General features: G+C 44.2%; 1 protein-coding gene across 1 annotated transcript in view; it reads left to right on the top strand.

Annotated features, from left to right (window-relative positions):
• C1H5orf63 (chromosome 1 C5orf63 homolog) overlaps positions 1-17,634 on the top strand; it is a 141,185-nt gene extending 123,551 nt beyond the window's left edge. The window contains exon 4 of the mRNA XM_069745389.1: positions 17,356-17,634. Coding sequence (XP_069601490.1) covers positions 17,356-17,532 — 177 coding nt within the window. The 3' untranslated portion in view covers positions 17,533-17,634. The remainder of the gene's footprint in view (positions 1-17,355) is intronic.
• Positions 17,635-23,271: the final 5,637 nt, after the last annotated feature.

The following is a 23,271-nucleotide window of genomic DNA, read 5'->3' as shown; positions in this document are numbered from 1 at the left end:
GCACAGTCACAGTCCCTATGAGGAGGCAATGCACTGGACCTGGACTCGCTAAAGACATCCTGATAATCAGACAAATACTCCGGAACTTCCGAAGGCGTAGAAGAAGCAATAGACACAGGCAGGATATCCCCATGAATACCACGACAGCCCCAACTAGAAACTGACATAGCCTTCCAGTCCAGGACGGGATTATGGGTCTGTAACCATGGCAGCCCTAAAACAACCAAATCATGCATTTTATGTAAAACAAGAAAACGTATCACCTCGCGGTGTTCAGGAGTCATGCACATGGTAACCTGTGTCCAATACTGCGGTTTATTTGCTGCCAATGGCGTAGCATCAATACCCCTAAGAGGAATAGGATTTTCTAATGGTTCAAGAGTAAAACCACAGCGCTTAGCAAATGACAGATCCATAAGACTCAGGGCAGCACCTGAATCTACAAACGCCATGACAGGATAAGACGACAGTGAGCAAATCAAAGTTACAGACAGAATAAATTTAGGTTGCAAATTTCCAGCGGTGACCGGACCAACAACCTTAGCTATACGTTTAGAGCATGCTGAGATAACATGTGTAGAATCACCACAGTAGTAGCACAAGCCATTCCGGCGTCTATGAATTTTCCGCTCATTTCTGGTCAGGATTCTATCACATTGCATTAAATCAGGTGTCTGTTCAGACAACACCATGAGGGAATTTGCGGTTTTTCTATCACATTGCACCGAATTAGGTGTCTGTTCAGACAACACCATGAGGGAATTTGCGGTCTTGCGCTCCCGCAATCGCCGGTCAATTTGAATAGCCAGTGCCATAGCATCATTCAGACCTGTGGGAATGGGAAAACCCACCATAACATCTTTAATGGCATCAGAAAGACCATTTCTAAAATTAGCGGCCAGTGCACAGTCGTTCCAATGTGTCAGCACGGACCATTTCCGAAATTTTTGGCAATACACTTCAGCCTCGTCCTGCCCCTGAGACATAGCCAGCAGGGCCTTTTCTGCCTGAATCTCAAGATTGGGTTCCTCATAAAGTAAACCGAGCGCCAGAAAAAACGCATCAATATCAGCCAATGCCGGATCTCCTGGCGCCAGCGAAAAAGCCCAATCTTGAGGGTCACCCCGTAAGAACGAAATAACAATTTTTACTTGCTGAGCGGAGTCTCCAGATGAACAGGGTCTCAGGGACAAAAACAATTTACAATTATTCTTGAAATTCCTAAACTTAAACCTGTCTCCGGAAAACAGTTCAGGAATCGGTATCTTAGGTTCTGACCCAGGACTTCTGATAACATAATCTTGTATGCCCTGCACACGAGTAGCCAGCTGGTCCACACTTGTAATCAAGGTCTGGACATTCATGTCTGCAGCAAGCATAAGCCACTCTGAGGTAAAGGGGATGAAGAAAAAAAAAAAAAAAATGAGAGAGGAGAAAAAAAAAAAAAAAAAAAAAAACTCAGAATCTTCTTTCTTATAATCCCTCTTTTGCAATGCATTAAACATTTAATATAGGCCTGGCAAACTGTTATGACCCCAATGGCGAGGGTCTCAGAGGAACGTGGAAGTCTGCAAGATACAAAAATCCAGCTCATAGGGCAGTGGTAACTGGGTTGACCATATATCTACTCCTAACGCCAACACTAGAAGTAGCCGGGGGTCATACCTACGTTGATCCTAGATGACTCGCGCCAGCCGGAGAATCTAAATACCCCTAGTAGAGGAAAACAAAGACCTCTCTTGCCTCCAGAGAAAGGGACCCCAAAGCAGGATAGAAGCCCCCCACAAATAATAACGGTGAGGTAAGAGGAAATGACAAACACAGAAATGAACCAGGTTTAGCACAGAGAGGCCCGCTAACTAATAGCAGAATATAGAAAGGTAACTTATATGGTCAACAAAAAACCCTATCAAAAATCCACACTGGAAATTCAAGAACCCCCGAACCGTCTAACGGTCCGGGGGGAGAACACCAGCGCCCTAGAGCTTCCAGCAAAAGTCAGGATACAGATTAGGAACAAGCTGGACAAAAATACAAAACCAAAAACAAATAGCAAAAAGCAAAGTAAATGACTTAGCTGAATAACCGGACCAGGATCAGTAGACAAGAGTACAGCAGATTAGCTCTGATAACTACGTTGCCAGGCATAGAACTGAGTGTCCAGGGAGCTTATAAAGCAACGCCCCTAACTAACGACCCAGGTGCGGATAAAAGGAAAGACAGAAAAACCAGAGTCAAAAAACTAGTAACCACTAGAGGGAGCCAAAAAGCAAATTCACAACACTTCCGCTATATATTTGTGAGTCTCCCACATATCTTTTGGCAAACTCAAAATGAGCCTTGCAATTTTTTTGTGTAAGTAAAGGCATTTTTTCTGCCCACTCTTCCATAAAGGCAACCTCTATGACGTGTACGGCTTATTTTGGTCTTATGGACAGATACTCCTGACTCCTTCGCTGTTACCTTTGGTCTCTGTGCTGCCTCTTGAATTTATGCCCTCCTTGCCCTGGCTGAGAGTTTTTGTGGGAAGCCCTCTCTTGACAGGTTTGTTGTGGTACCATGTTCTTTCCCTTTGCTTACAAGGCATTTGTTGGTGCTCCAGGGGATCACCAGAGACTGGGATTTTTTTTAATAACTCAACCCCGAATTGAACTTTTCAACAACTTTGTCCCTGATTTGTTTGGAGATTTCCTAGGTCTTCATGATATTGTTTGGTTAGTGGTGCCTTTTTCTTAATGGTGTTGCAGCCTCTGTGGCCTTTCAGAAAAGGTGTATATACTGACAGAACATGTGATAGTTAGATTGCACACAGGTAGACTTCTATTCACTAAGCATGTGACTTATGAAGGTAATTGCTTGCACCAGAAATTTTTAGGGGGTTCACAGCAAAAGGGGTGATCACATATGCAGATGCCAATTGTTAGTTTTTTGATCCCATAAATTTAACGTATGCCTATATTTTTCTCATTTCACTAACTTAGACTATTTAATGCTGATGCGTCCCACACAAATCGTATTACAAAAATATTTAAACATCGGTTGGAATGCCACTGTAACAACTCTTCTGGCATCAATACATGGCCTCCCATCCATCACACACCATTTTACTCACTGCTCCATGTCATGTTGTGTTCTGTCTGTTGCCAGCTCCATATTCTGTGGCTCTGCTCTCTGCATGCTGTGTGCATAGCGGGGCAGCGCCAGAACTCTCTGGTTCTTATGGAATCAGGGCGCACCTGTCTAATCTGTTCCTGACCAATTACCAAGAGGCCTCCAGTATTTAGGGCAGCTCCACCCTGTGGACTGTGCCTGTGCAATGTGTTTACTCAGTTAGTGTTTTGCTTCTGAGCTGCCAGGCCTTGCTCTGTGTTCCTCCTTCTCTGGAAGCTCTACTCCTTATCATTGCCTTGTTCTTGTTAGTCTGCCCTCCAGGAGGCTGTATATCCTGGTCTCAGTGTCTGTGTCCTTGCTTTGCGTTGTTTTGGTCTGTCCGCCCTCCAGGAGGCAGAATATCCTGGCCCCTGTGTCTTTGTGCTTGTGCCTTGTCTCATTCCATTACCTTGTCTGAACTTTGTCCTATCTCTGTCTCCCTGTCTCCTTGTCTGTGGCTTCTTTCCCTGCTGTGTCCTTCCTTGTGTTCTCTGTTTGCTTATGCTCCGCACTCTTGCGGCTCTTGTGACTTTGCCTGTGCTCCACTCTCTTGCAGTTTTACCTCTGCCCCACACTCCTGCGGTTCTGCTCCGTTCTACTCTGCTCCACTCCTGTTGCTGCAGAAATCTCTTGCTGCAGCTTCTCTCCGCATTCCTTGCTGTTCCATTCTGCTTAGCTTCTGCTGCTGCAGAAATCTCTTGCTGCAGCTCCTTTCCGCATTCCTTGCAGTTCCGCTCTGCTTGGCTTCTGCTGCTGCAGAAATCTCTTACTGCAGCATCTCTCCGCATTCCTTGCGGTTCCGCTCTGCTTAGCTCCTGTTGCTGCTCTATCTCTTGCTGCTCTACCGTTCCTATCTGCAGCCTTGCAGTTCTCTTCCTGTGTGAACAGGTCCCAACCTGTTCCTTCATACTCCTTTCCTTCTGGCTTGTTTCCATACCTGCATCTCCTGTGTGAACAGGTCCCAACCTGTTCCTTCATACTTCATATCCATACCTGCACCTCCTGTGTGAACAGGTCCCTACCTTTTCCTTCATACACCAAACCAACCAGCCCTGTGTCTCTGCCGTTCCTGCCAGCCCTATGTCTCAGCCGTTCCTGCCAGCCCTGTGTCTCTGCTGTTCCTGCCAGCCCTGTGTCTCTGCCAGCCCTGTGTCTGTGCTGTTCCTGCCAGCCCTGTGTCTCTGCCAGCCCTGTGTCTCAGCCAGCCCTGTGTTTCGGCCGTGCTCAACTGCCAGTCCTGCCTGTCGCCTGCACCTATCCTGGTGTTCCTGTTTCCCAAGTGGGATCAGCAGCCAAAGCCCGACACCACCCTGGAGTAGCACCTGGCAGCTGCCTGCCGCAGAAGCCTGACTGTTATGAAAGGCAATTCAGAATCACAATGGACATGGAGGTCAGAGCACATACAGTGATCTGACAATAACCCAAAATAATAGAACGAGCTCTGAGACGTGGGAACTCTGCAGACCGCAATCCCTAATCCTATCAAACCACACTAAAGGTAGCCGTGGAGCGCTCCTGACCAGAACCTAGGCGCCTCGTCACAGCCTGAGAAACTAGCTAGTCCTGAAGATAGAAAAATAAGCCTACCTTGCCTCAGAGAAATTCCCCAAAGGAAAAGGCAGCCCCCCACATATAATGACTGTGAGTAAGATGAAAACACAAACATAGAGATGAAACAGATTTAGCAAAGTGAGGCCCGACTAGCTGAACAGAACGAGGATAGGGAAGATAACTTTGCGGTCAGCACAAAAACCTATAAATAACCACGCAGAGGGGACAAAAAGACCCTCCGCACCAACTAACGGTACGGAGGTGGTCCCTCTGCGTCTCAGAGCTTCCAGCAGGCGAGAAAAACCAATAAAGCAAGCTGGACTGAAAAATAGCAACAAAATAACATAAGCAAAACTTAGCTTTGCAGAGCAGCAGGCCACAGGAATGATCCAGGGAAAAAACAAGTCCAACACTGGAACATTGACAGGAAGCATGGATCAAAGCATTAGGTGGAGTTAAGTAGAGAAGCACCTAACGAGCTCACAAGATCAGTTGAGGGAGGAAACTCATAAGCAGCACTACCACTTTCCTCCACAAACGGAAGCTCCCAGAGAGAATCAGCCGAAGTACCACTTGTGACCACAGGAGGGAGCTCTGCCACAGAATTCACAACAGTACCCCCCCCTTGAGGAGGGGTCACCGAACCCCCACCAGAGCCCCCCGGCCGACCAGGATGAGCCACATGAAAGGCACGAACAAGATCGGGAGCATGGACATCAGAGGCAAAAACCCAGGAATTATCTTCCTGAGCATAACCCTTCCATTTAACCAGATACTGGAGTTTCCGTCTTGAAACACGAGAACCCAAAATCTTCTCCACAATATACTCCAACTCCCCCTCCACCAAAACCGGGGCAGGAGGGTCAACAGATGGAACCATAGGTGCCACGTATCTCCGCAACAATGACCTATGGAATACGTTATGTATGGAAAAAGAATCTGGAAGGGTCAGATGAAAAGACACAGGATTAAGAACCTCAGAAATCCTATACGGACCAATGAAACGAGGTTTAAACTTAGGAGAGGAAACCTTCATAGGAATATGACGAGAAGATAACCAAACCAGATCCCCAACACGAAGTCGGGGACCCGCACAGCGTCTGCGATTAGCAAAACGTTGAGCCCTCTCCTGGGACAAGGTCAAATTGTCCACTACATGAGTCCAAATCTGCTGCAACCTGTCCACCACAGTATCCACACCAGGACAGTCCGAAGACTCAACCTGTCCTGAAGAGAAACGAGGATGGAACCCAGAGTTGCAGAAAAATGGCGAAACCAAGGTAGCCGAGCTGGCCCGGTTATTAAGGGCGAACTCAGCCAAAGGCAAAAAGGACACCCAGTCATCCTGATCAGCAGAAACAAAACATCTCAGATATGTTTCCAAGGTCTGATTGGTTCGTTCGGTCTGGCCATTAGTCTGAGGATGGAAAGCCGAGGAAAAAGACAAGTCAATGCCCATCCTACCACAAAAGGCTCGCCAAAACCTCGAAACAAACTGGGAACCTCTGTCAGAAACGATATTCTCTGGAATGCCATGTAAACGAACCACATGCTGGAAAAACAATGGCACCAAATCAGAGGAGGAAGGCAATTTAGACAAGGGTACCAGATGGACCATCTTAGAAAAGCGATCACAGACCACCCAAATGACTGACATCTTTTGAGAAACGGGAAGATCTGAAATAAAATCCATAGAGATATGTGTCCAAGGCCTCTTCGGGACCGGCAAGGGCAAAAGCAACCCACTGGCACGAGAACAGCAGGGCTTAGCCCGAGCACAAATCCCACAGGACTGCACAAAAGTACGCACATCCCGCGACAGAGATGGCCACCAAAAGGATCTAGCCACCAACTCTCTGGTACCAAAGATTCCAGGATGACCAGCCAACACCGAACAATGAACCTCAGAGATAACTTTATTCGTCCACCTATCAGGGACAAACAGTCTCTCTGCTGGACAACGATCAGGTTTATTAGCCTGAAATTTTTGCAACACCCGCCGCAAATCAGGGGAGATGGCAGACACAATTACTCCTTCCTTGAGGATACCCGCCGGCTCAGACAAACCCGGAGAGTCGGGCACAAAACTCCTAGACAGAGCATCCGCCTTCACATTTTTAGAGCCCGGAAGGTACGAAATCACAAAGTCAAAACGGGCAAAAAACAGCGACCAACGAGCCTGTCTAGGATTCAACCGCTTGGCAGACTCGAGATAAGTCAAGTTCTTATGATCAGTCAATACCACCACGCGATGCTTAGCTCCTTCAAGCCAATGACGCCACTCCTCGAATGCCCACTTCATGGCCAGCAACTCTCGGTTGCCCACATCATAATTTCGCTAAGCAGGCGAAAACTTCCTGGAAAAGAAAGCGCATGGTTTCATCACTGAGCAATCAGAACCTCTCTGCGACAAAACAGCCCCTGCACCAATCTCAGAAGCATCAACCTCGACCTGGAACGGAAGAGAAACATCTGGTTGACACAACACAGGGGCAGAAGAAAAACGACGCTTCAACTCTTGAAAAGCTTCCACAGCAGCAGAAGACCAATTGACCACATCAGCACCTTTCTTGGTCAAATCGGTCAATGGTTTAGCAATACTAGAAAAATTGCAGATGAAGCGACGATAAAAATTAGCAAAGCCCAGGAACTTTTGCAGACTTTTCAGAGATGTCGGCTGAGTCCAATCATGGATGGCTTGGACCTTAACAGGATCCATCTCGATAGTAGAAGGGGAAAAGATGAACCCCAAAAATGAAACCTTCTGCACACCAAAGAGACACTTTGATCCCTTCACAAACAAAGAATTAGCATGCAGGACCTGAAAAACCGTTCTGACCTGCTTCACATGAGACTCCCAATCATCCGAGAAGATCAAAATGTCATCCAAGTACACAATCAGGAATTTATCCAGGTACTTTCGGAAGATGTCATGCATAAAGGACTGAAACACTGATGGAGCATTGGCAAGTCCGAACGGCATCACGAGATACTCAAAATGACCCTCGGGCGTATTAAATGCAGTTTTCCATTCATCGCCTTGCTTAATTCGCACCAGATTATACGCACCACGAAGATCTATCTTTGTGAACCAACTAGCCCCCTTAATCCGAGCAAACAGATCAGATAACAATGGCAAGGGGTACTGAAATTTAACCGTGATCTTATTAAGAAGGCGGTAATCTATACAAGGTCTCAGCGAACCATCCTTCTTGGCTACAAAAAAGAACCCTGCTCCTAATGGCGACGATGACGGGCGAATATGCCCCCTCTCCAGGGATTCCTTTACATAACTGCGCATAGCGGTGTGCTCAGGCACGGACAAATTAAACAATCGACCTTTTGGGAATTTACTACCAGGAATCAAATTGATAGCACAATCACAATCCCTATGCGGAGGTAGGGTATTGGACTTGGGCTCATCAAATACATCCCGGTAATCAGACAAGAACTCTGGGACCTCAGAAGGGGTGGATGACGAAATTGACAGAAATGGAACCTCACCATGTACCCCCTGACAACCCCAGCTGGCCACCGACATGGATTTCCAATCTAATACTGGAATATGGGCTTGTAGCCATGGCAACCCCAACACGACCACATCATGCAGATTATGCAACACCAGAAAGCGAATAACCTCCTGATGTGCAGGAGCCATGCACATGGTCAGCTGGGTCCAGTATTGAGGCTTATTCTTGGCCAAAGGCGTAGCATCAATTCCTCTCAATGGAATAGGACACTGCAAGGGCTCCAAGAAAAACCCACAACGCTTAGCATATTCCAAGTCCATCAAATTCAGGGCAGCGCCTGAATCCACAAATGCCATGACAGAATACGATGACAAAGAGCAGATCAAGGTAACGGACAGAAGAAATTTTGACTGTACAGTACCAATGGTGGCAGACCTAGCGAACCGCTTAGTGCGCTTAGGACAATCAGAGATAGCATGAGTGGAATCACCACAGTAGAAACACAGACCATTCAGACGTCTATGTTCTTGCCGTTCAACTCTGGTCAAGGTCCTATCACACTGCATAGGCTCAGGTTTAAGCTCAGGTAATACCGCCAAATGGTGCACAGATTTACGCTCACGCAAGCGTCGACCGATCTGAATGGCCAAAGACATAGACTCATTCAAACCAGCAGGCATAGGAAATCCCACCATGACATCCTTAAGGGCTTCAGAGAGACCCTTTCTGAATATTGCTGCCAGCGCAGATTCATTCCATTGAGTGAGCACTGACCACTTTCTAAATTTCTGACAATATACCTCTATCTCATCCTGAGCCTGACAAAGAGCCAGCAAATTTTTTTCTGCCTGATCCACTGAATTAGGCTCATCGTACAGCAACCCAAGCGCCAGGAAAAACGCATCGATATTACTCAATGCAGGATCTCCTGACGTAAGAGAAAACGCCCAGTCCTGAGGGTCGCCGCGCAAAAAAGAAATGACGATCCTAACCTGTTGAATTGGGTCACCAGAAGAGCGAGGTTTCAAAGCCAGAAATAGTTTACAATTATTTTTGAAACTCAGAACTAAATTTCTATCTCCAAAAAACAAATCTGGAATAGGAATTCTCGGTTCTAGCAAAGAATTCTGAACCACAAAATCTTGAATATTTTGAACTCTTGCCGTGAGCTGATCCACACATGAAGACAGACCTTTAATGTCCATTGCTACACCTGTGTCCTGAACCACCCAAATGTCTAGGGGAAAAAAAAGACAAAACACAGTGCAAAGAAAAAAAAAATGGTCTCAGAACTTCTTTTTTCCCTCTATTGAGAATCATTAGCACTTTTGGCTTCCTGTACTGTTATGAAAGGCAATTCAGAATCACAATGGACATGGAGGTCAGAGCACATACAGTGATCTGACAATAACCCAAAATAATAGAACGAGCTCTGAGACGTGGGAACTCTGCAGACCGCAATCCCTAATCCTATCAAACCACACTAAAGGTAGCCGTGGAGCGCTCCTGACCAGAACCTAGGCGCCTTGTCACAGCCTGAGAAACTGGCTAGTCCTGAAGATAGAAAAATAAGCCTACCTTGCCTCAGAGAATTTCCCCAAAGGAAAAGGCACCCCCCCACATATAATGACTGTGAGTAAGATGAAAACACAAACATAGAGATGAAACAGATTTAGCAAAGTGAGGCCCGACTAGCTGAACAGAACGAGGATAGGGAAGATAACTTTGCGGTCAGCACAAAAACCTATAAATAACCACGCAGAGGGGACAAAAAGACCCTCCGCACCGACTAACGGTACGGAGGTGGTCCCTCTGCGACTCAGAGCTTCCAGCAGGCGAGAAAAACCAATAAAGCAAGCTGGACTGAAAAATAGCAACAAAATAACATAAGCAAAACTTAGCTTTGCAGAGCAGCAGGCCACAGGAATGATCCAGGGAAAAAACAAGTCCAACACTGGAACATTGACAGGAAGCATGGATCAAAGCATTAGGTGGAGTTAAGTAGAGAAGCACCTAACGAGCTCACAAGATCAGCTGAGGGAGGAAACTCATAAGCAGCAGTACCACTTTCCTCCACAAACGGAAGCTCCCAGAGAGAATCAGCCGAAGTACCACTTGTGACCACAGGAGGGAGCTCTGCCACAGAATTCACAACACCTGACCTCACCATCAGAGGCTCCAGTGAAAACCAAGTCAGCTGTCATAGTCACGCCCCTTCCAGGTTAGTCTGGTTTGTGGCACAGTGGGGCCACAAACTCCTCGAGCTCACGCCCACCAGTCAGGGCGGGAGCTTGACAGCCACAAATTAGGTAAAAAACCAAGGGGATGAATACTTTCGAAGCCACTGTAGTAGTTCTGTGTTATCACTGTGTGCGTTTCATGTCACACATGGACCAATTATGCACCATGTTCCAAATTATTATGCAAATTGGATTTAAGTGTCATAAAGATTTAATTGTTTTGCTTTTCAAATAAACTCGTGGATGATATTGTCTCTCAGGGCTCAATGGATCACTGAAATCAATCTTAAACACATGTGATAATTAATTTTCCAGGTGATTCTAATTAAATGAAAACTACTTAAAAATGATGTTCCACATTATTAAGCAGGCCACAGGTTTCAAGCAGTATAGAAAATAAAAGGGATCTCTCTGCTGCTGAAAAGCGTAAATTAGTGCAATGCCTTGGACAAGGTTTGAAAACATTAGATATTTCATGAAAACTTGAGTACTCATCATACTGTGAAGAAATTTGTGACTGAAACACAGCACAGACAGAGTTCATGCAGATAAAGGCATAATGAGGAAGGTTTCTGCCAGACAAATTCATTGGATTAAGAGAGCAGCTGCCAAAATACCATTACAAAGCAGCAAGCAGTTATTTGAAGCTGCTGGTGCCTCTGGAGTCTCACGAACCTCAAGGTGTAGGATCCTTCAAAGGCTTGCTGTGGTGCATAAATCTACTATTCGGCCACCCCTAAACAGTGTTCACAAGCAGAAATTGTTTCAGTGGGTCCAGACATAAATGAAGACTAATTTTCAAACAGTCTTGTTTAATGATGAGTGTCGAGCAACCCTGGATGGTCCAGATGGATGTAGTGGTGGATGGTTGGTGGATGGCCACCATGTCCCAACAAGGCTGCGACGTCAGCAAGGCGGTGGAGGAGTCATGTTTTGGGCCGGAATCATGGGGAAACAGCTGGTAGGGCCCTTTAATGTTCCTGAAGGTGTGAAAATGATCTCTGCAAAGTATATAGAGTTTCTGACTGACAACTTTCTTCCATGGTATGAAAAGCAGAAATGTGCCTTCAGGAGCAAAATCATCTTCATGCATGACAATGCACCATCTCTTACTGCAAAGAATACCTCTGAGTCATTGGCTGCTATGGGCATAAAAGGAGCTAAACTCATGGTGTGGCCACCATCTTCCCCTGACCTCAACCCTATAGAGAATTTTGGAGTATCAACAAGCAAAAGATCTATGAGGGTGGGAGGCAGTTCACATCAAAACAGCAACTCTGGGAGGCTATTCTGACTTCATGCAAAGAAATACAAGCAGAAACTCTCCAAAAATTCACAAGTTCAATGGATGCAAGAATTCTGAAGGTGATATCAAAGAAGGGTTCCTGTGTTAACATGTAAGGCCGGTTTCACACGTCAGTGGCTCCAGTACGTGAGGTGACAGTTTCCTCATGTACCGGAGCCACTGATACACGTACACACATTAAAATCAATGCATCTGTTCAGATGTCATTGATTTTTTGCGGACCGTGTCTCTGTGTGCCAAACACGGAGACATGTCAGTGTTCGTGGGAGCGCACAGATCACACGGACCCATTAAAGTCAATGGATCCGTGTAAAACACGTACCGCACACGGACGTTGTCCGTGTGCAGTCCGTGTGCCGTGCAGGAGACAGCGCTACATTAAGCGCTTTCCCCCCCACTGGTGCTGAAGCCGCCATTCATATCTTCCCTGCAGCAGCGTTTTCTGTAGAGAAGATATGAATAATAGTGTGTAAGATAAACAGACACACTGATGAAAATTGGATGAAAATTGTCCTAGCTTTTTAAATAAATTTCGGACTATTTTTCATAGGCTTGTCTGAAGCCAGCCAAAAATGGATCAAAACTGTTTATTTCAATCAGAGCAATTATATGCCGGGTGAACTTTAGCAGACCTGCATTTAAAATGTTCATCTCTTGTTCTCCAGGTAACAAAACATCTTTGCATTCGTATAAAGGTCATTCATCCTTTGTCTGGTCTCTCTGAACATAACTAAAAGGATAGTCTATAATGAGACCGTCCCTGTAACTTGCTGTGTGCTTATGTAACTGGCTCCTAATTTTCTTTTCATTATTTTAACATTTTTAAATAAACTGCACTTGTGAATAAAATACAGTAGAACTTCTTTGTATTGACCACCCGCATTTCATGGGAAAACTGTCCTTTTAGACTGGTTGTCATCTGAACAAATATGGCCATTATACAAAATATATTACTGAATTGAAGAGAATAATCTGGTCTACATTAGGGCTGGGCGATTTTGACAAAAAATACAATATCAATTTTTTTTATTTTATTATAGATTTTTTTATTTTAATAATTTTTTGTAAACTTCGCATAGAAAAGAAAAATAAATGTATTCTACTTCCCTGACAGTTCTGTGGCAATACTTCTTCAAACTCTTCCCAGTCTCTGAATGCTGGCCCTCAGTAATAACATGTCATCGTCATTTTTGATGCATTTTTCTGAAGCTTTTTAGCTGCATGTTTTTTTGCAGGTGTATGCACAAAAATACGCAATAAAAATATTCTAATTGTAGCATTTTTATGAACATCAAAAGATTATAAAACCTGGATAAAAGTAAGGTGTCCCAGAAGGCACTAACAGCCATAGCAATATCAAAAACAAAAAATATGCCAAGACGATATAATTAACCCCTTCAAGACGCAGTGCTTTTTCGTTTTTCGCTCCCCTCCTTCCCAGAGCCATAACTTTTTTATTTTTCTGTCAATATAGCCATGTAAGAGCTTGTTTTTTGCGGAACGAGTTGTACTTTTGAACGACACCATTGGTTTTACCTTGTCTTGTACTAGAAAGCGGGAAAAAAATTCCAAGTGCGGTTAAATTGCAAAAAAAGTGCAATCCCACACTTGTTTTTTGTTTGGCTTTTTTGTTAGGTTCACTTAATGCTAAAACTGACCTGACATTCATGAGTCTCCAGGTCATTACGAGTCCATATATAATATAGATGGTTAGCACTCGACTGGAGAGAATTGGTATATGGTGCTAGTGAATGGGAACCATTGTCCCATAAATACAAGTCCAGTATATAATCACTGCACACAATTGAAGGAGTAGGCTTCGAGTGAGTATTTATTAACAGTGATAGGTGAAGTGACAGCTAGAGAGACATTTCGGTCAGACAACGGCCTTTATCACATAGTCGCCTTTTGAGTAAGGAATCACCGGGTAAGTAGTGTCACTGCTATGCAATATTTCATAAAGCGCAATGTGTCCAGTATGACAGGCAGTCCAGTGTGAATCTTAGGTTGCCAGGAAACCGTTGTCCTGACAGTTTTGCCCAAGGATCATTGGTGGCGCAGTGTATCATGCAGGCACCCGTAGCATTTCCATTTTTCGTGATCTGGAGTCGTGTGAGGGCTTATTTTTTGCATGCCAAGCTGACGTTTTTAATGATACCACTTTTGTGCAGATACGTTCTTTTGATCGCCCGTTATTGGATTTTTATGCAATGTCATGGCAACCAAAAAAACATAATTCTGGCGTTTTGAATTTTTTTCTCTCTACGCCATTTAGCAATCAGGTTAATCCTTTTTTTTTATTGATAGATCGGGCGTTTCTGAACGCGGCGATATCAAATATGTGTAGGTTTGATTTTTTTGTTTTGTTTTATTTTGAATAGGGCGAAAGGGGGGTGATTTAAACTTTTTACATTTTTTTTTTCATATTTTTAAAAAAAATTTTTTAAACTTTTGCCATGATTCAATAGCCTCCATGGGAGGCTAGAAGCTGGCACAACTGGATCGGCTCTGCTACATCATCATCAGATCGCTCCTATGCAGCTGAATTACAGATTTGCTATGAGCGCCGACAACAGCGTGGCGCTCACAGCAAACCGGCATCAAAAACCATAGAGGTTTCAAGGAGACCTCAGGTTGTCATTGCCGACGCATCGCTGACCCCCGATCACATGACGGGGTGTCGGCGATGCTCGCATTTCTGGCCCAATGGCCGGAAGCGGTAGTTGAATGCCACTGTCAGTGTTTGACAGTGGCATTTAACTAGCTAATAGCGGCGGGTGGATCGCGATTCCACCTGCCGCTATAGCGCACATGTCAGCTGTACAAAACAGCTGACATGTCGCGGCTTTGATGTGGGCTCAGCACCGGAGCCCACATCAAAGGGGGGAGACACGACATGCGCAGTACTAGTACAGCGCATGTCGTGACGGGTTTAACACATGATTAAAAAAGTAAGTAAATTTTATTAAATACAAACATATAAAAACATATAATAAAACTCTAAAATACAAACATACACAGACGAAATATTGGGTGAGTCCCTGTATGAACCCTAAAGATGCAAAATTTCAAAGTTATGGGGTGACACACATACAAATATAAAAAGAGTATCAATTAGGTAAGGTGTATAATATATGAGTAGTCACCCAACCACTATGACCATATACAAATGGACATAGGACTATTAAACCTAATGGGAACCTGACACCAGGTTTGGCCGATAAGAGATACGGCCATCAACTTTTAGGGCTGATATACAGTATTCTATAATGCTGTATATAAGCCTCCAACCCGACCTGCAAGAGAAGAAAAATAACTTTTATTATACTCACCTATGAGGCAGTCCGTTCCGGTATGTTGGATGTCGCTCTTATTGGTTCGGCATCTCCCTTCTTGTGTGCCACTCTCCTGCTTGCTTTGTTGGATGATGCGTCTCCTCGGCACAGCGCTCCTGCTCAGGCGCACTTCTCTGTCCTGTTGAGGGCAGAGCAAAGTACTGCAGTGCACAGGTGCCAGGAAAGGTCAAAGAGTCCCGCCGCAGGCGCACTGCAGTACTTTGCTCTGCCCTCTCAACAGGGCAGAGAAGTGCGCCTGAGTAGGAGCGCTGTGCCGAGGAGCCTGTGGATGACGAAGGGACGCATCATCCACACGAAGCAAGCAGGAGGACGGGGGATTGTAAGGAGATGGGAGGCTCCGGACCAAGACCAGCAACGCCCACCTGACCTCCCGCAGGTGAGTGTAATAAATGTTATTTTTCTTCTCTTACAGGTCGGGTTGGGGGCAGATATACAGCATTATAGCATGCTGTATATCAGCCCTGAATGGTGATGGCCTTATCTCTTATCAGCCAAACCTGGTGACAGGTTCACTTTAATACAACCTACAGGTACGAATAATAGAGATGTATCAACATAAAGTATTAAGATTTGTAAACCTACTCACCCACCAAACACCCGACGCGTGTTTCACCGTTGCTTTTTCTGGGTAAGATAAGCAGCATCTTTAAAGAACAATGTGGGCAGGAAAGTTCATGAAATCATTTTATGCACACAAAATAAAAACACAGCAGAAAAAAATGCTATATGTGAACACAGCCTAATTTACACCAAAACCTGAACAACTTGGTGTTTATCCGTCATGCGGATTTCCTTGGACTTTATGTGGAGACTTTCCACAACATATCTTTTACACATGAACCTTCCTTTAGAAAGACTCCATTACAAATTTGTATTAAAAGGAAAATTTCACATCACAGAAAGGTACCCGGCTGCCGTGCTGAAAGTGCATCAATGCAAGGCCAGCTGTCAGAGTATGAGGGTGTACTGACATCCGCTGTTCACAGTGCTATGAGGGTGACTGTTGTCGCACTGGATTACCTGTATGACTGAACATCGTTGGCTCCAAGAGGAATAAAGTTTCCCTCGGGTGCCATGCTTTCAGTATGGCAAGTGAGCATCTTTCTAATGCTATTGACCTGCAGAATAACCCTTTATCTTCCAAAGATAGCAAGTGGTTGCCACAGGTAGGAGCCAGACATCAGAGCATTCCCACAGCCATTGTGTGCGCTTGCACTGACACTATGAGCACTTTGTTGCAATTATCCAGTGTCCGTGTGCATGTGCAGACAGGTTAACTTAGCATTCACTCTGGGCCTTAGATATAAGTCAATCCATGTGAGGTACCGGCTTTGTTATGGAAATAGGAGGGCATGACAGTGCACCAAGGCAGAGGCCTCACCAAGGGTGCACCAAAGTGCCCTCATTTGCATATCAAATAACAGTTAATTTTCAATTAACTATAAAGTTAAGATATACTTGCCTAGGAAGAAGTTTGTTCAGCTTTGAAACGCCTTGAGATTAAACTGCACTGACTAGCTTCTACACACAGTCTTTTGGATTTATATTGGAATAATAGCAGCGGCAGTGCAGATCACCAGCTTTCTGCCCATTCTTGATTACCTCATTGAGTGTCTCCAACCTGTTGATGTTGCAGAAGCTGGATCTTTTTGATTTTAAAATCCCTTTCCTTAATTGTGGGTTTAACAACCCTTCAAGGTGAGTAGTTACCTTAACTCTTTCAACCTCTTATTCGTTGCACTTGTATTGTCCCTCTATCTCTCTAAATAAAAAGCTTGGTGGTACTTTAATACATTTTGGGACATTGTATGTATGCTTCCTTTTTTTAGACTCCCTGTTGAGGGAGTGGTTAATATTATTTAAAACATGTCATGTACTTTTCTTTTCGGGCACAGCTATAGCCAGAATTCTGGCACATTATGCTTAATTTTTGCCCCACCACTGGGTTACGTTGAGCAAAGAGGGTAATGGATATTTTTGCATTTTCAAAGTAAGAAAACAGCATCCCTGTTTAACACTTGATAAAGTATTGTTATTGATTTCTTACATCAGTCATCAGTTTGTGATTACCTCCTGACAGCGTGTAAAACATAGGCTACACGTTCCAATCAGATTGTGCGAGCTCACCCGCCTTGACGAGGTGATCATATTCCGATGCGTTCCTACGCTGGTGATATAACTGTATAACAGGAAATCTCATTGTGTAGGTATTATATCATGATTGATGTATGTTGATAACACTGTTCTTTGTGGTAACACTGTTGCTTTTCTATTTGTTTCAGTTTGCTTTAGAACAAGTAGACATCACACTTCCAGAGAACACGGCCTGGTATGACCGCTATAAACATGATATTCCTGTATTTCATCTAAACGGACAGTTCCTAATGATGCACAGAGTAAATATTAAGAAATTGGAGAGATACCTTTGTAAGCTGGAGCAGGACGATGACGTCAAGTGACTCATGAATGACACTCGAGAACTACTGCACTTTCTTCACAATGAGTCAATGGAAGCGTAGCAATATAAACAAAACTCGTAATAAATAAAAGTATAAATAAATGTATCTGTGTTGAAAAATTAATTAATCTGTCCAGATAAAGGCTAGTATATACTGTCTTCTTTGTCCATAGATATTCTAGTGATGTCTTATTCACATTTGTACATTTAGGACCCGATTCATCAAAGCAATTTTGCTAGAACTCTAGCATAATTGCTTTGCAAAGTCGCAAAATTTTGGCGCAACTTCAACTTGCACCAACATTTTGCGACTTTTTGCATTTTCATATAATTTTCTCCCAGAGCCATGGAGGCAATTGTTGAGTGGGGAGGACCTCAGAGATGGCAATACAATGTTTGTGCTCTTAAGAGGTTATGTAAGGCTAAAAAGGTTTCTTGTGGGCAAGAATGTGCATGGCATAGGAAGAGGTGCAGGTGTGCAGGGAAACAATTTCAGGGGTGGCAGAAGGAATGTTTGGCAGTGAAGCAGCAGTGGTACGTGGTAAGGGTGAACATAGTGAACACAGGGAGGGGTTACAAAAAAACATAGTCTCTCTTTATGTCTTGTTTTGGTTGAAAATGTTAATAAAGTTGTTTGGAAAAACAAAAAAAACATAGTAAAGCTGCTACTTTAGCCATATAGCCAATGGTTTAGCACCTGACCACAGTTCTTTAGTGATTTGTTCTCCATCTTTGTTTAGTGCTCACCATGCTCTCTATCACCACGGATATAGTCATCCACAGGATGCACCAGGGATCAGGAATATTTGACTAATTAAAATCTCACTCTTAGTAGTCAAACTAGTGGACTTTGACCTCCATTTACTTTCATTCCATATCCAATGTTCATAGAAATGTACTTTCAGGCTGTACGCACACGATCCAGAAATAGCAGCGCTTTGGACAGAGCGTATGTTTGCTGGCATCGATTGAACACAAGTGAATCCGCATGTGATCACTGAACTATGTAGATTCACTGCTTTCAATAGATTCTATTGGTGAAATTTCTCTTGCTGAGACTGGAAATTAACATGCTATGTTCGGGAAAGACGTGCCACATGTCAGTGTCCGTGGGTGGTCTTTGGGCATCTGTGGTTGCATAGTGGGCATGGGATTTCTTGAAATCCCACCCATTATGCTGTAACATCTAGCCACTGTGCACATACCCTCATTGATGAGCTGCCCCATACACTGAGATCCTCTGTTACACAACATTTCAGGAGGGCACACGGCATTCTTCATGCATCAGGAAGTGGGTGTATGTCCCTGAAATCTCAAGTCAAATATTACTGATCTCTTAACCCCAACCTGTGAGGAACATTTTTAGAAAAGCCACCATTTTGGCTTACCCAAGGTTGTTTACCGTCTCTCAACTTGTTAAAAGTCAAAATGAACACTGCCTTCCACTTAAGTTAACTGTACATAGGCCAACCCTGTCCCACTAATCCCAGCATGCTGTTGTGCAGGTACTGGAGGGCCGGACATTAGCCAAAAGCCACTAGAGGTAGGAGAGAGAGGAGACAGCATGAACAATAATGTACATTGTGTTCCCTCACTGAGTGGGTGGGCCAGCTACAACATTACTGCAGGGTAAGAGGAGTATACAACAAGTGCAAGAAATCCGTCTTGCGGATGTGGTGTGTAATCTTTGTTTTCAGGTTTGAGTTAATGAAATGCTCGTGCTTCAGGGCGGCCTTTGGGCAGTTCTTTTTCTGGTGTTCTGGCCTCATCGTCATCCTTCTGGGTTTAAATCACAGGTCACTGAGCCTTCAGTCATCTGCCACCATTTTGTTGGAGCCCTTTTTTTTTTTGCTCCACGAAATTGCTGCAGCACATGCGCATTAGCATCTATCGGCAAGCAATGCTCTCAAGCTGCGCAAGCAGCACCCACCAGTGGGTGGAACTTGCAAAGATTAAGATTCGTGATGAACGAATATACTCGTTACTCATAATTTCCCGAGCATGCTCGGGTGTCCTCCAAGTATTTTTTAGTGCTTGGAGTTTTCGTTTTTAGCGCCGCAGCTGAATGATTTATGTCTGTTAGCCAGCATAAGTACATGTGGGGGTTGCCTGGTTGCTAGGAAATCTCCACATGTAATCAAGCTGGCTAAGAGATGTAAATCATTCAGCTGAGGTGAGGAAAACTAAATTTCCGAGCACTAAAAAATACTCGGAGGAAATCTCGAGTAACAAGTATATTCGCTCATCAATAATTAAGATCATCGCTTACAGATAGATGCTACTGCACATGCGCCGGAGCCATTTTGCTGGAGTTAATGTTTTCTTTTTTTTAAAGACCATAATATTAACTGCGCAAGCGCAGCATTTAAAATAGGAGGCAGGTCACCGAAGGTTCAGTAAACTGCCATTTAAGCCAAGAAGTATGACGATGAGACCAGAGCACCAAAAAAAGACCTGCCCACTCTGAAGTACTAGTATCTCATTAACTCAAAACTGCAAAAAAAGATTATACACCAGCCACAAGATGGATTTCTTCAACCCAGGTATCTTTTTAATCAGTATAACAGCACAAACCTGACCATGCCTGTTGTTTGCTTTACAAAAACCTGATGGCAGGTTCGCTTTAAGCAACTACTGCAAGAAAGCTGTAGAAACAAGTGTACTTGCAATATTGGACTAGAAAGGAGATATGGAGGACTTGTGGATACATCCCATGCTGTCAATTTTTGAAGATTATTATAGATGCGGTTTTATTCATTTTATTATTTAAATAAAAACCGCATGTAATAAATTCCTAAGAATTAAGGTCTTCAATAATCAGCAACGTGGGAGGTATCCATAAAATCTCCATTCTCATCAGTTTGCAAACCCTGCATCCGCGCAATGATTCAAAAATTCATTAAATCATGGATCTGGTTAGGACAATCTGATAAAAAAAATTTTTAATTATTTGTCAGATAAGACCCTATTTGCACTGCTTACTCCCTAGTGTTTTATCAAGAGTTGTACTAGGACACTGCTTCTCTGTACAATTTTGACAACCAGCTATGAGTTTAACAACTAGCAAATTCCCACCCCTGAGTATCCACTCCTAATTTTGACTGGAAACACTGCAACAAAAGTGCAACATTATCTGTATGTATGATTACAGCCCCAGGATGCTACTAAACGAAAACTTATTTTAGTGATATAGTTTTCCAAATTTTAACCATTTAACTGAATTTTAACCAGTCTAAAGAAACAAAATGGGGTAGATTTACAAACCACCTAAAAAGTGTTTTGTGTGGCTTGCACTACATTTATTATATGTTGTAAACACTTTTTCTCACTCAATCAGCAAGGGATCAGGGGTTATCATTACTGATGTGGTTTTAAAATGCAATACAATGCACCAAATTTGCTAAAAAAAAAAAAACATGTTAATAGTTAAAATGAAAAAAAAGCTTGCTGCACAAAGACAGTGTGTAGTCTGTAGCCTTAGGGTATTGTGTACTGGTTCGGGCATATTAATTATGAACAGCCTGCTCGGCCACACGCAGCTGTTGGTGTTAAAGGATCGATTTCAGCTGTTCTTTTGTTATACCATGAAGCTGTACACTTCCTGATACTCTAATAAATTGATCCAAATACATGAAATTAACAGAGAGAAACACCAAAGGTCAACCATCTGGGCTAAGCTTGTTTTCTTTCTTTTTTTAGCTTCCATTTGCTTTATGTGTAAAGTTCTTTTATTAATGCTTTATAATATTTTTGATACATTGGCAATCCGTGGTCCTTAATAGAGTTGAGCAGCCACATTGGTAGTCTGTGGTCCTTAGTGGAGTTCAGCAGCCACATTGGTAGTCCGTGGTCCTTAGTGGAGTTCAGCAGGCACATTGGTAGTCAGTGGCACTTAGTGGAGTTCAGCAGGCTCATTGGTAGTCAGTGGCCCTTAGTGGAGTTCAGCAGCCACATTAGTAGTCCGTGGTCCTTAATAGAGTTGAGCAACCACATTAGTAGTCCGTGGTCCTTAGTGGAGTTCAGCAGCAACATTGGTAGTCTGTGGTTCTTAGTAGAGTTCAGCAGCCACATTGATAGTCAGTGGCCCTTAGTGGAGTTCAGCTGCCTGTAACGGGGTCTACTGTGCTGTAGTACCTCTTTAAGCACCCCCCGTGTTTCAAGAGGTCCACTCTGCTTTTGCTGGATTCAGAATGAAGGACGCTGGCTAGGATTTCTTGATTACATGGGAGCATATAAAAGCTGACTGCTACTCCAGGTATTTCCAGTCTAAAAGAACACACTTTATTTACAACACACAGAATATATAACACAGATACACAGGGCAGACCAATAGAAAAAACAGGCCAGACATACATTACAATAGCCTCAGGGGGCCGGAGCCTGCTGATATTTACTGGGGGAATTACAAAGGTGGGGGAGGACAGAAGGGGGATATCTTGTCCTCTCTGCCAAGGGGCGCAGCCTGTGGACTGATGCATTTCACATGGAACCTATTATACATGATATATACTGCATAACATATTCTTGGTGCTGGGGGTTCTGTAACACGGCTCCCCTTTTCAGCGACGCGATCGGCATACACAGTCTGATCCTTAACGGATCGGTTTGGGGATGACCGAAGTTTATGGGGTTGGTACAAGTTCCGTTTGTCAACTTAGTCCATCAGCATTACCGTTTTGTTTGCCGGGTCTGTAGTGGATGGTGAAGTCCAGAAGTTGTAGGGCTAAACTCCACCGCAGTAATCTGGCGTTGTCTCCGGAGACCCGATTAAGCCAGACTAGGGGATTATGGTCCGTTAGGAGGGAAAACTGTCGTCCATACAAATATGGTTGTAACTTTTTGAGTGCCCATACTATTGCCAGGCACTCCTTCTCGATGGCCGCATAGCTTACTTCACGGGGCAGTAGTTTCCGACTCAGGTAAGCTACCGGGTGTTCTTGGCCGTCCGGCCCGACTTGGCTTAGTACTGCCCCTAATCCAAACATAGAAGCGTCTGTGTGAACCAGGAAACGTTTAGTTGGATCGGGTGCGGCCAATACAGGGGTATTGGTGAGGGCGTCCTTTAGCTGGCGGAAGGCTTCCTCACAGTCTGGGGTCCAGTTTACCTGGCGGGGTTGGTTTTTACGGGTCAGATCAGTGAGGGGCTTGGCCACGCTGCTGTAATTGGGAATGAATTTCCTGTAATACCCCGCTGTCCCTAGAAACGCCATGACCTGGGTTTTAGTGCGTGGGGTGGGCCATTTGGCTATGGCCTCAATCTTGGCTGGTTCTGGTTGCTGTTTCCCACTTCCCACCCAATGCCCTAAATACTGAACCTCTGCTTTGCCCACGTGACACTTGTTTGGGTGATTCCGGCCTTGTGGATCCTGTCTAATACTGTCTCTAGGTGATTTAGATGCTCTTCCCATGTCGTGCTGTAGATGGCGATGTCATCCAGGTAGGCACACGCATAGTCCTGGAGACCATTCAGAAGCCGGTCAGCCAGCTTCTGGAAGGTCACTGGGGCAGTCTTCATCCTGAATGGCATAACTCGAAACTGGAATAAGCCAAACGGGGTGACAAATGCCGACTTGGGAATAGCATCAGGGCTAAGGGGAATCTGCCAGTAGCCTTTGCATAGATCGATGGTGGTCAAATACATTCCCCCCGTCAGCCGGTCTAACAACTCATCCACACACGGCATGGGATACGCATCCGTCACTGTTTTCTCATTGAGCTTACGATAGTCTACACAAAACCG

Source organism: Ranitomeya imitator, chromosome 1, assembly GCF_032444005.1.
Source record: "Ranitomeya imitator isolate aRanImi1 chromosome 1, aRanImi1.pri, whole genome shotgun sequence".
Taxonomy (NCBI): Eukaryota; Metazoa; Chordata; class Amphibia; order Anura; family Dendrobatidae; genus Ranitomeya; species Ranitomeya imitator.
The sequence above is the reverse complement of the archived record's forward strand: the minus strand, read 5'-3'. Positions and strand labels throughout refer to the sequence as shown.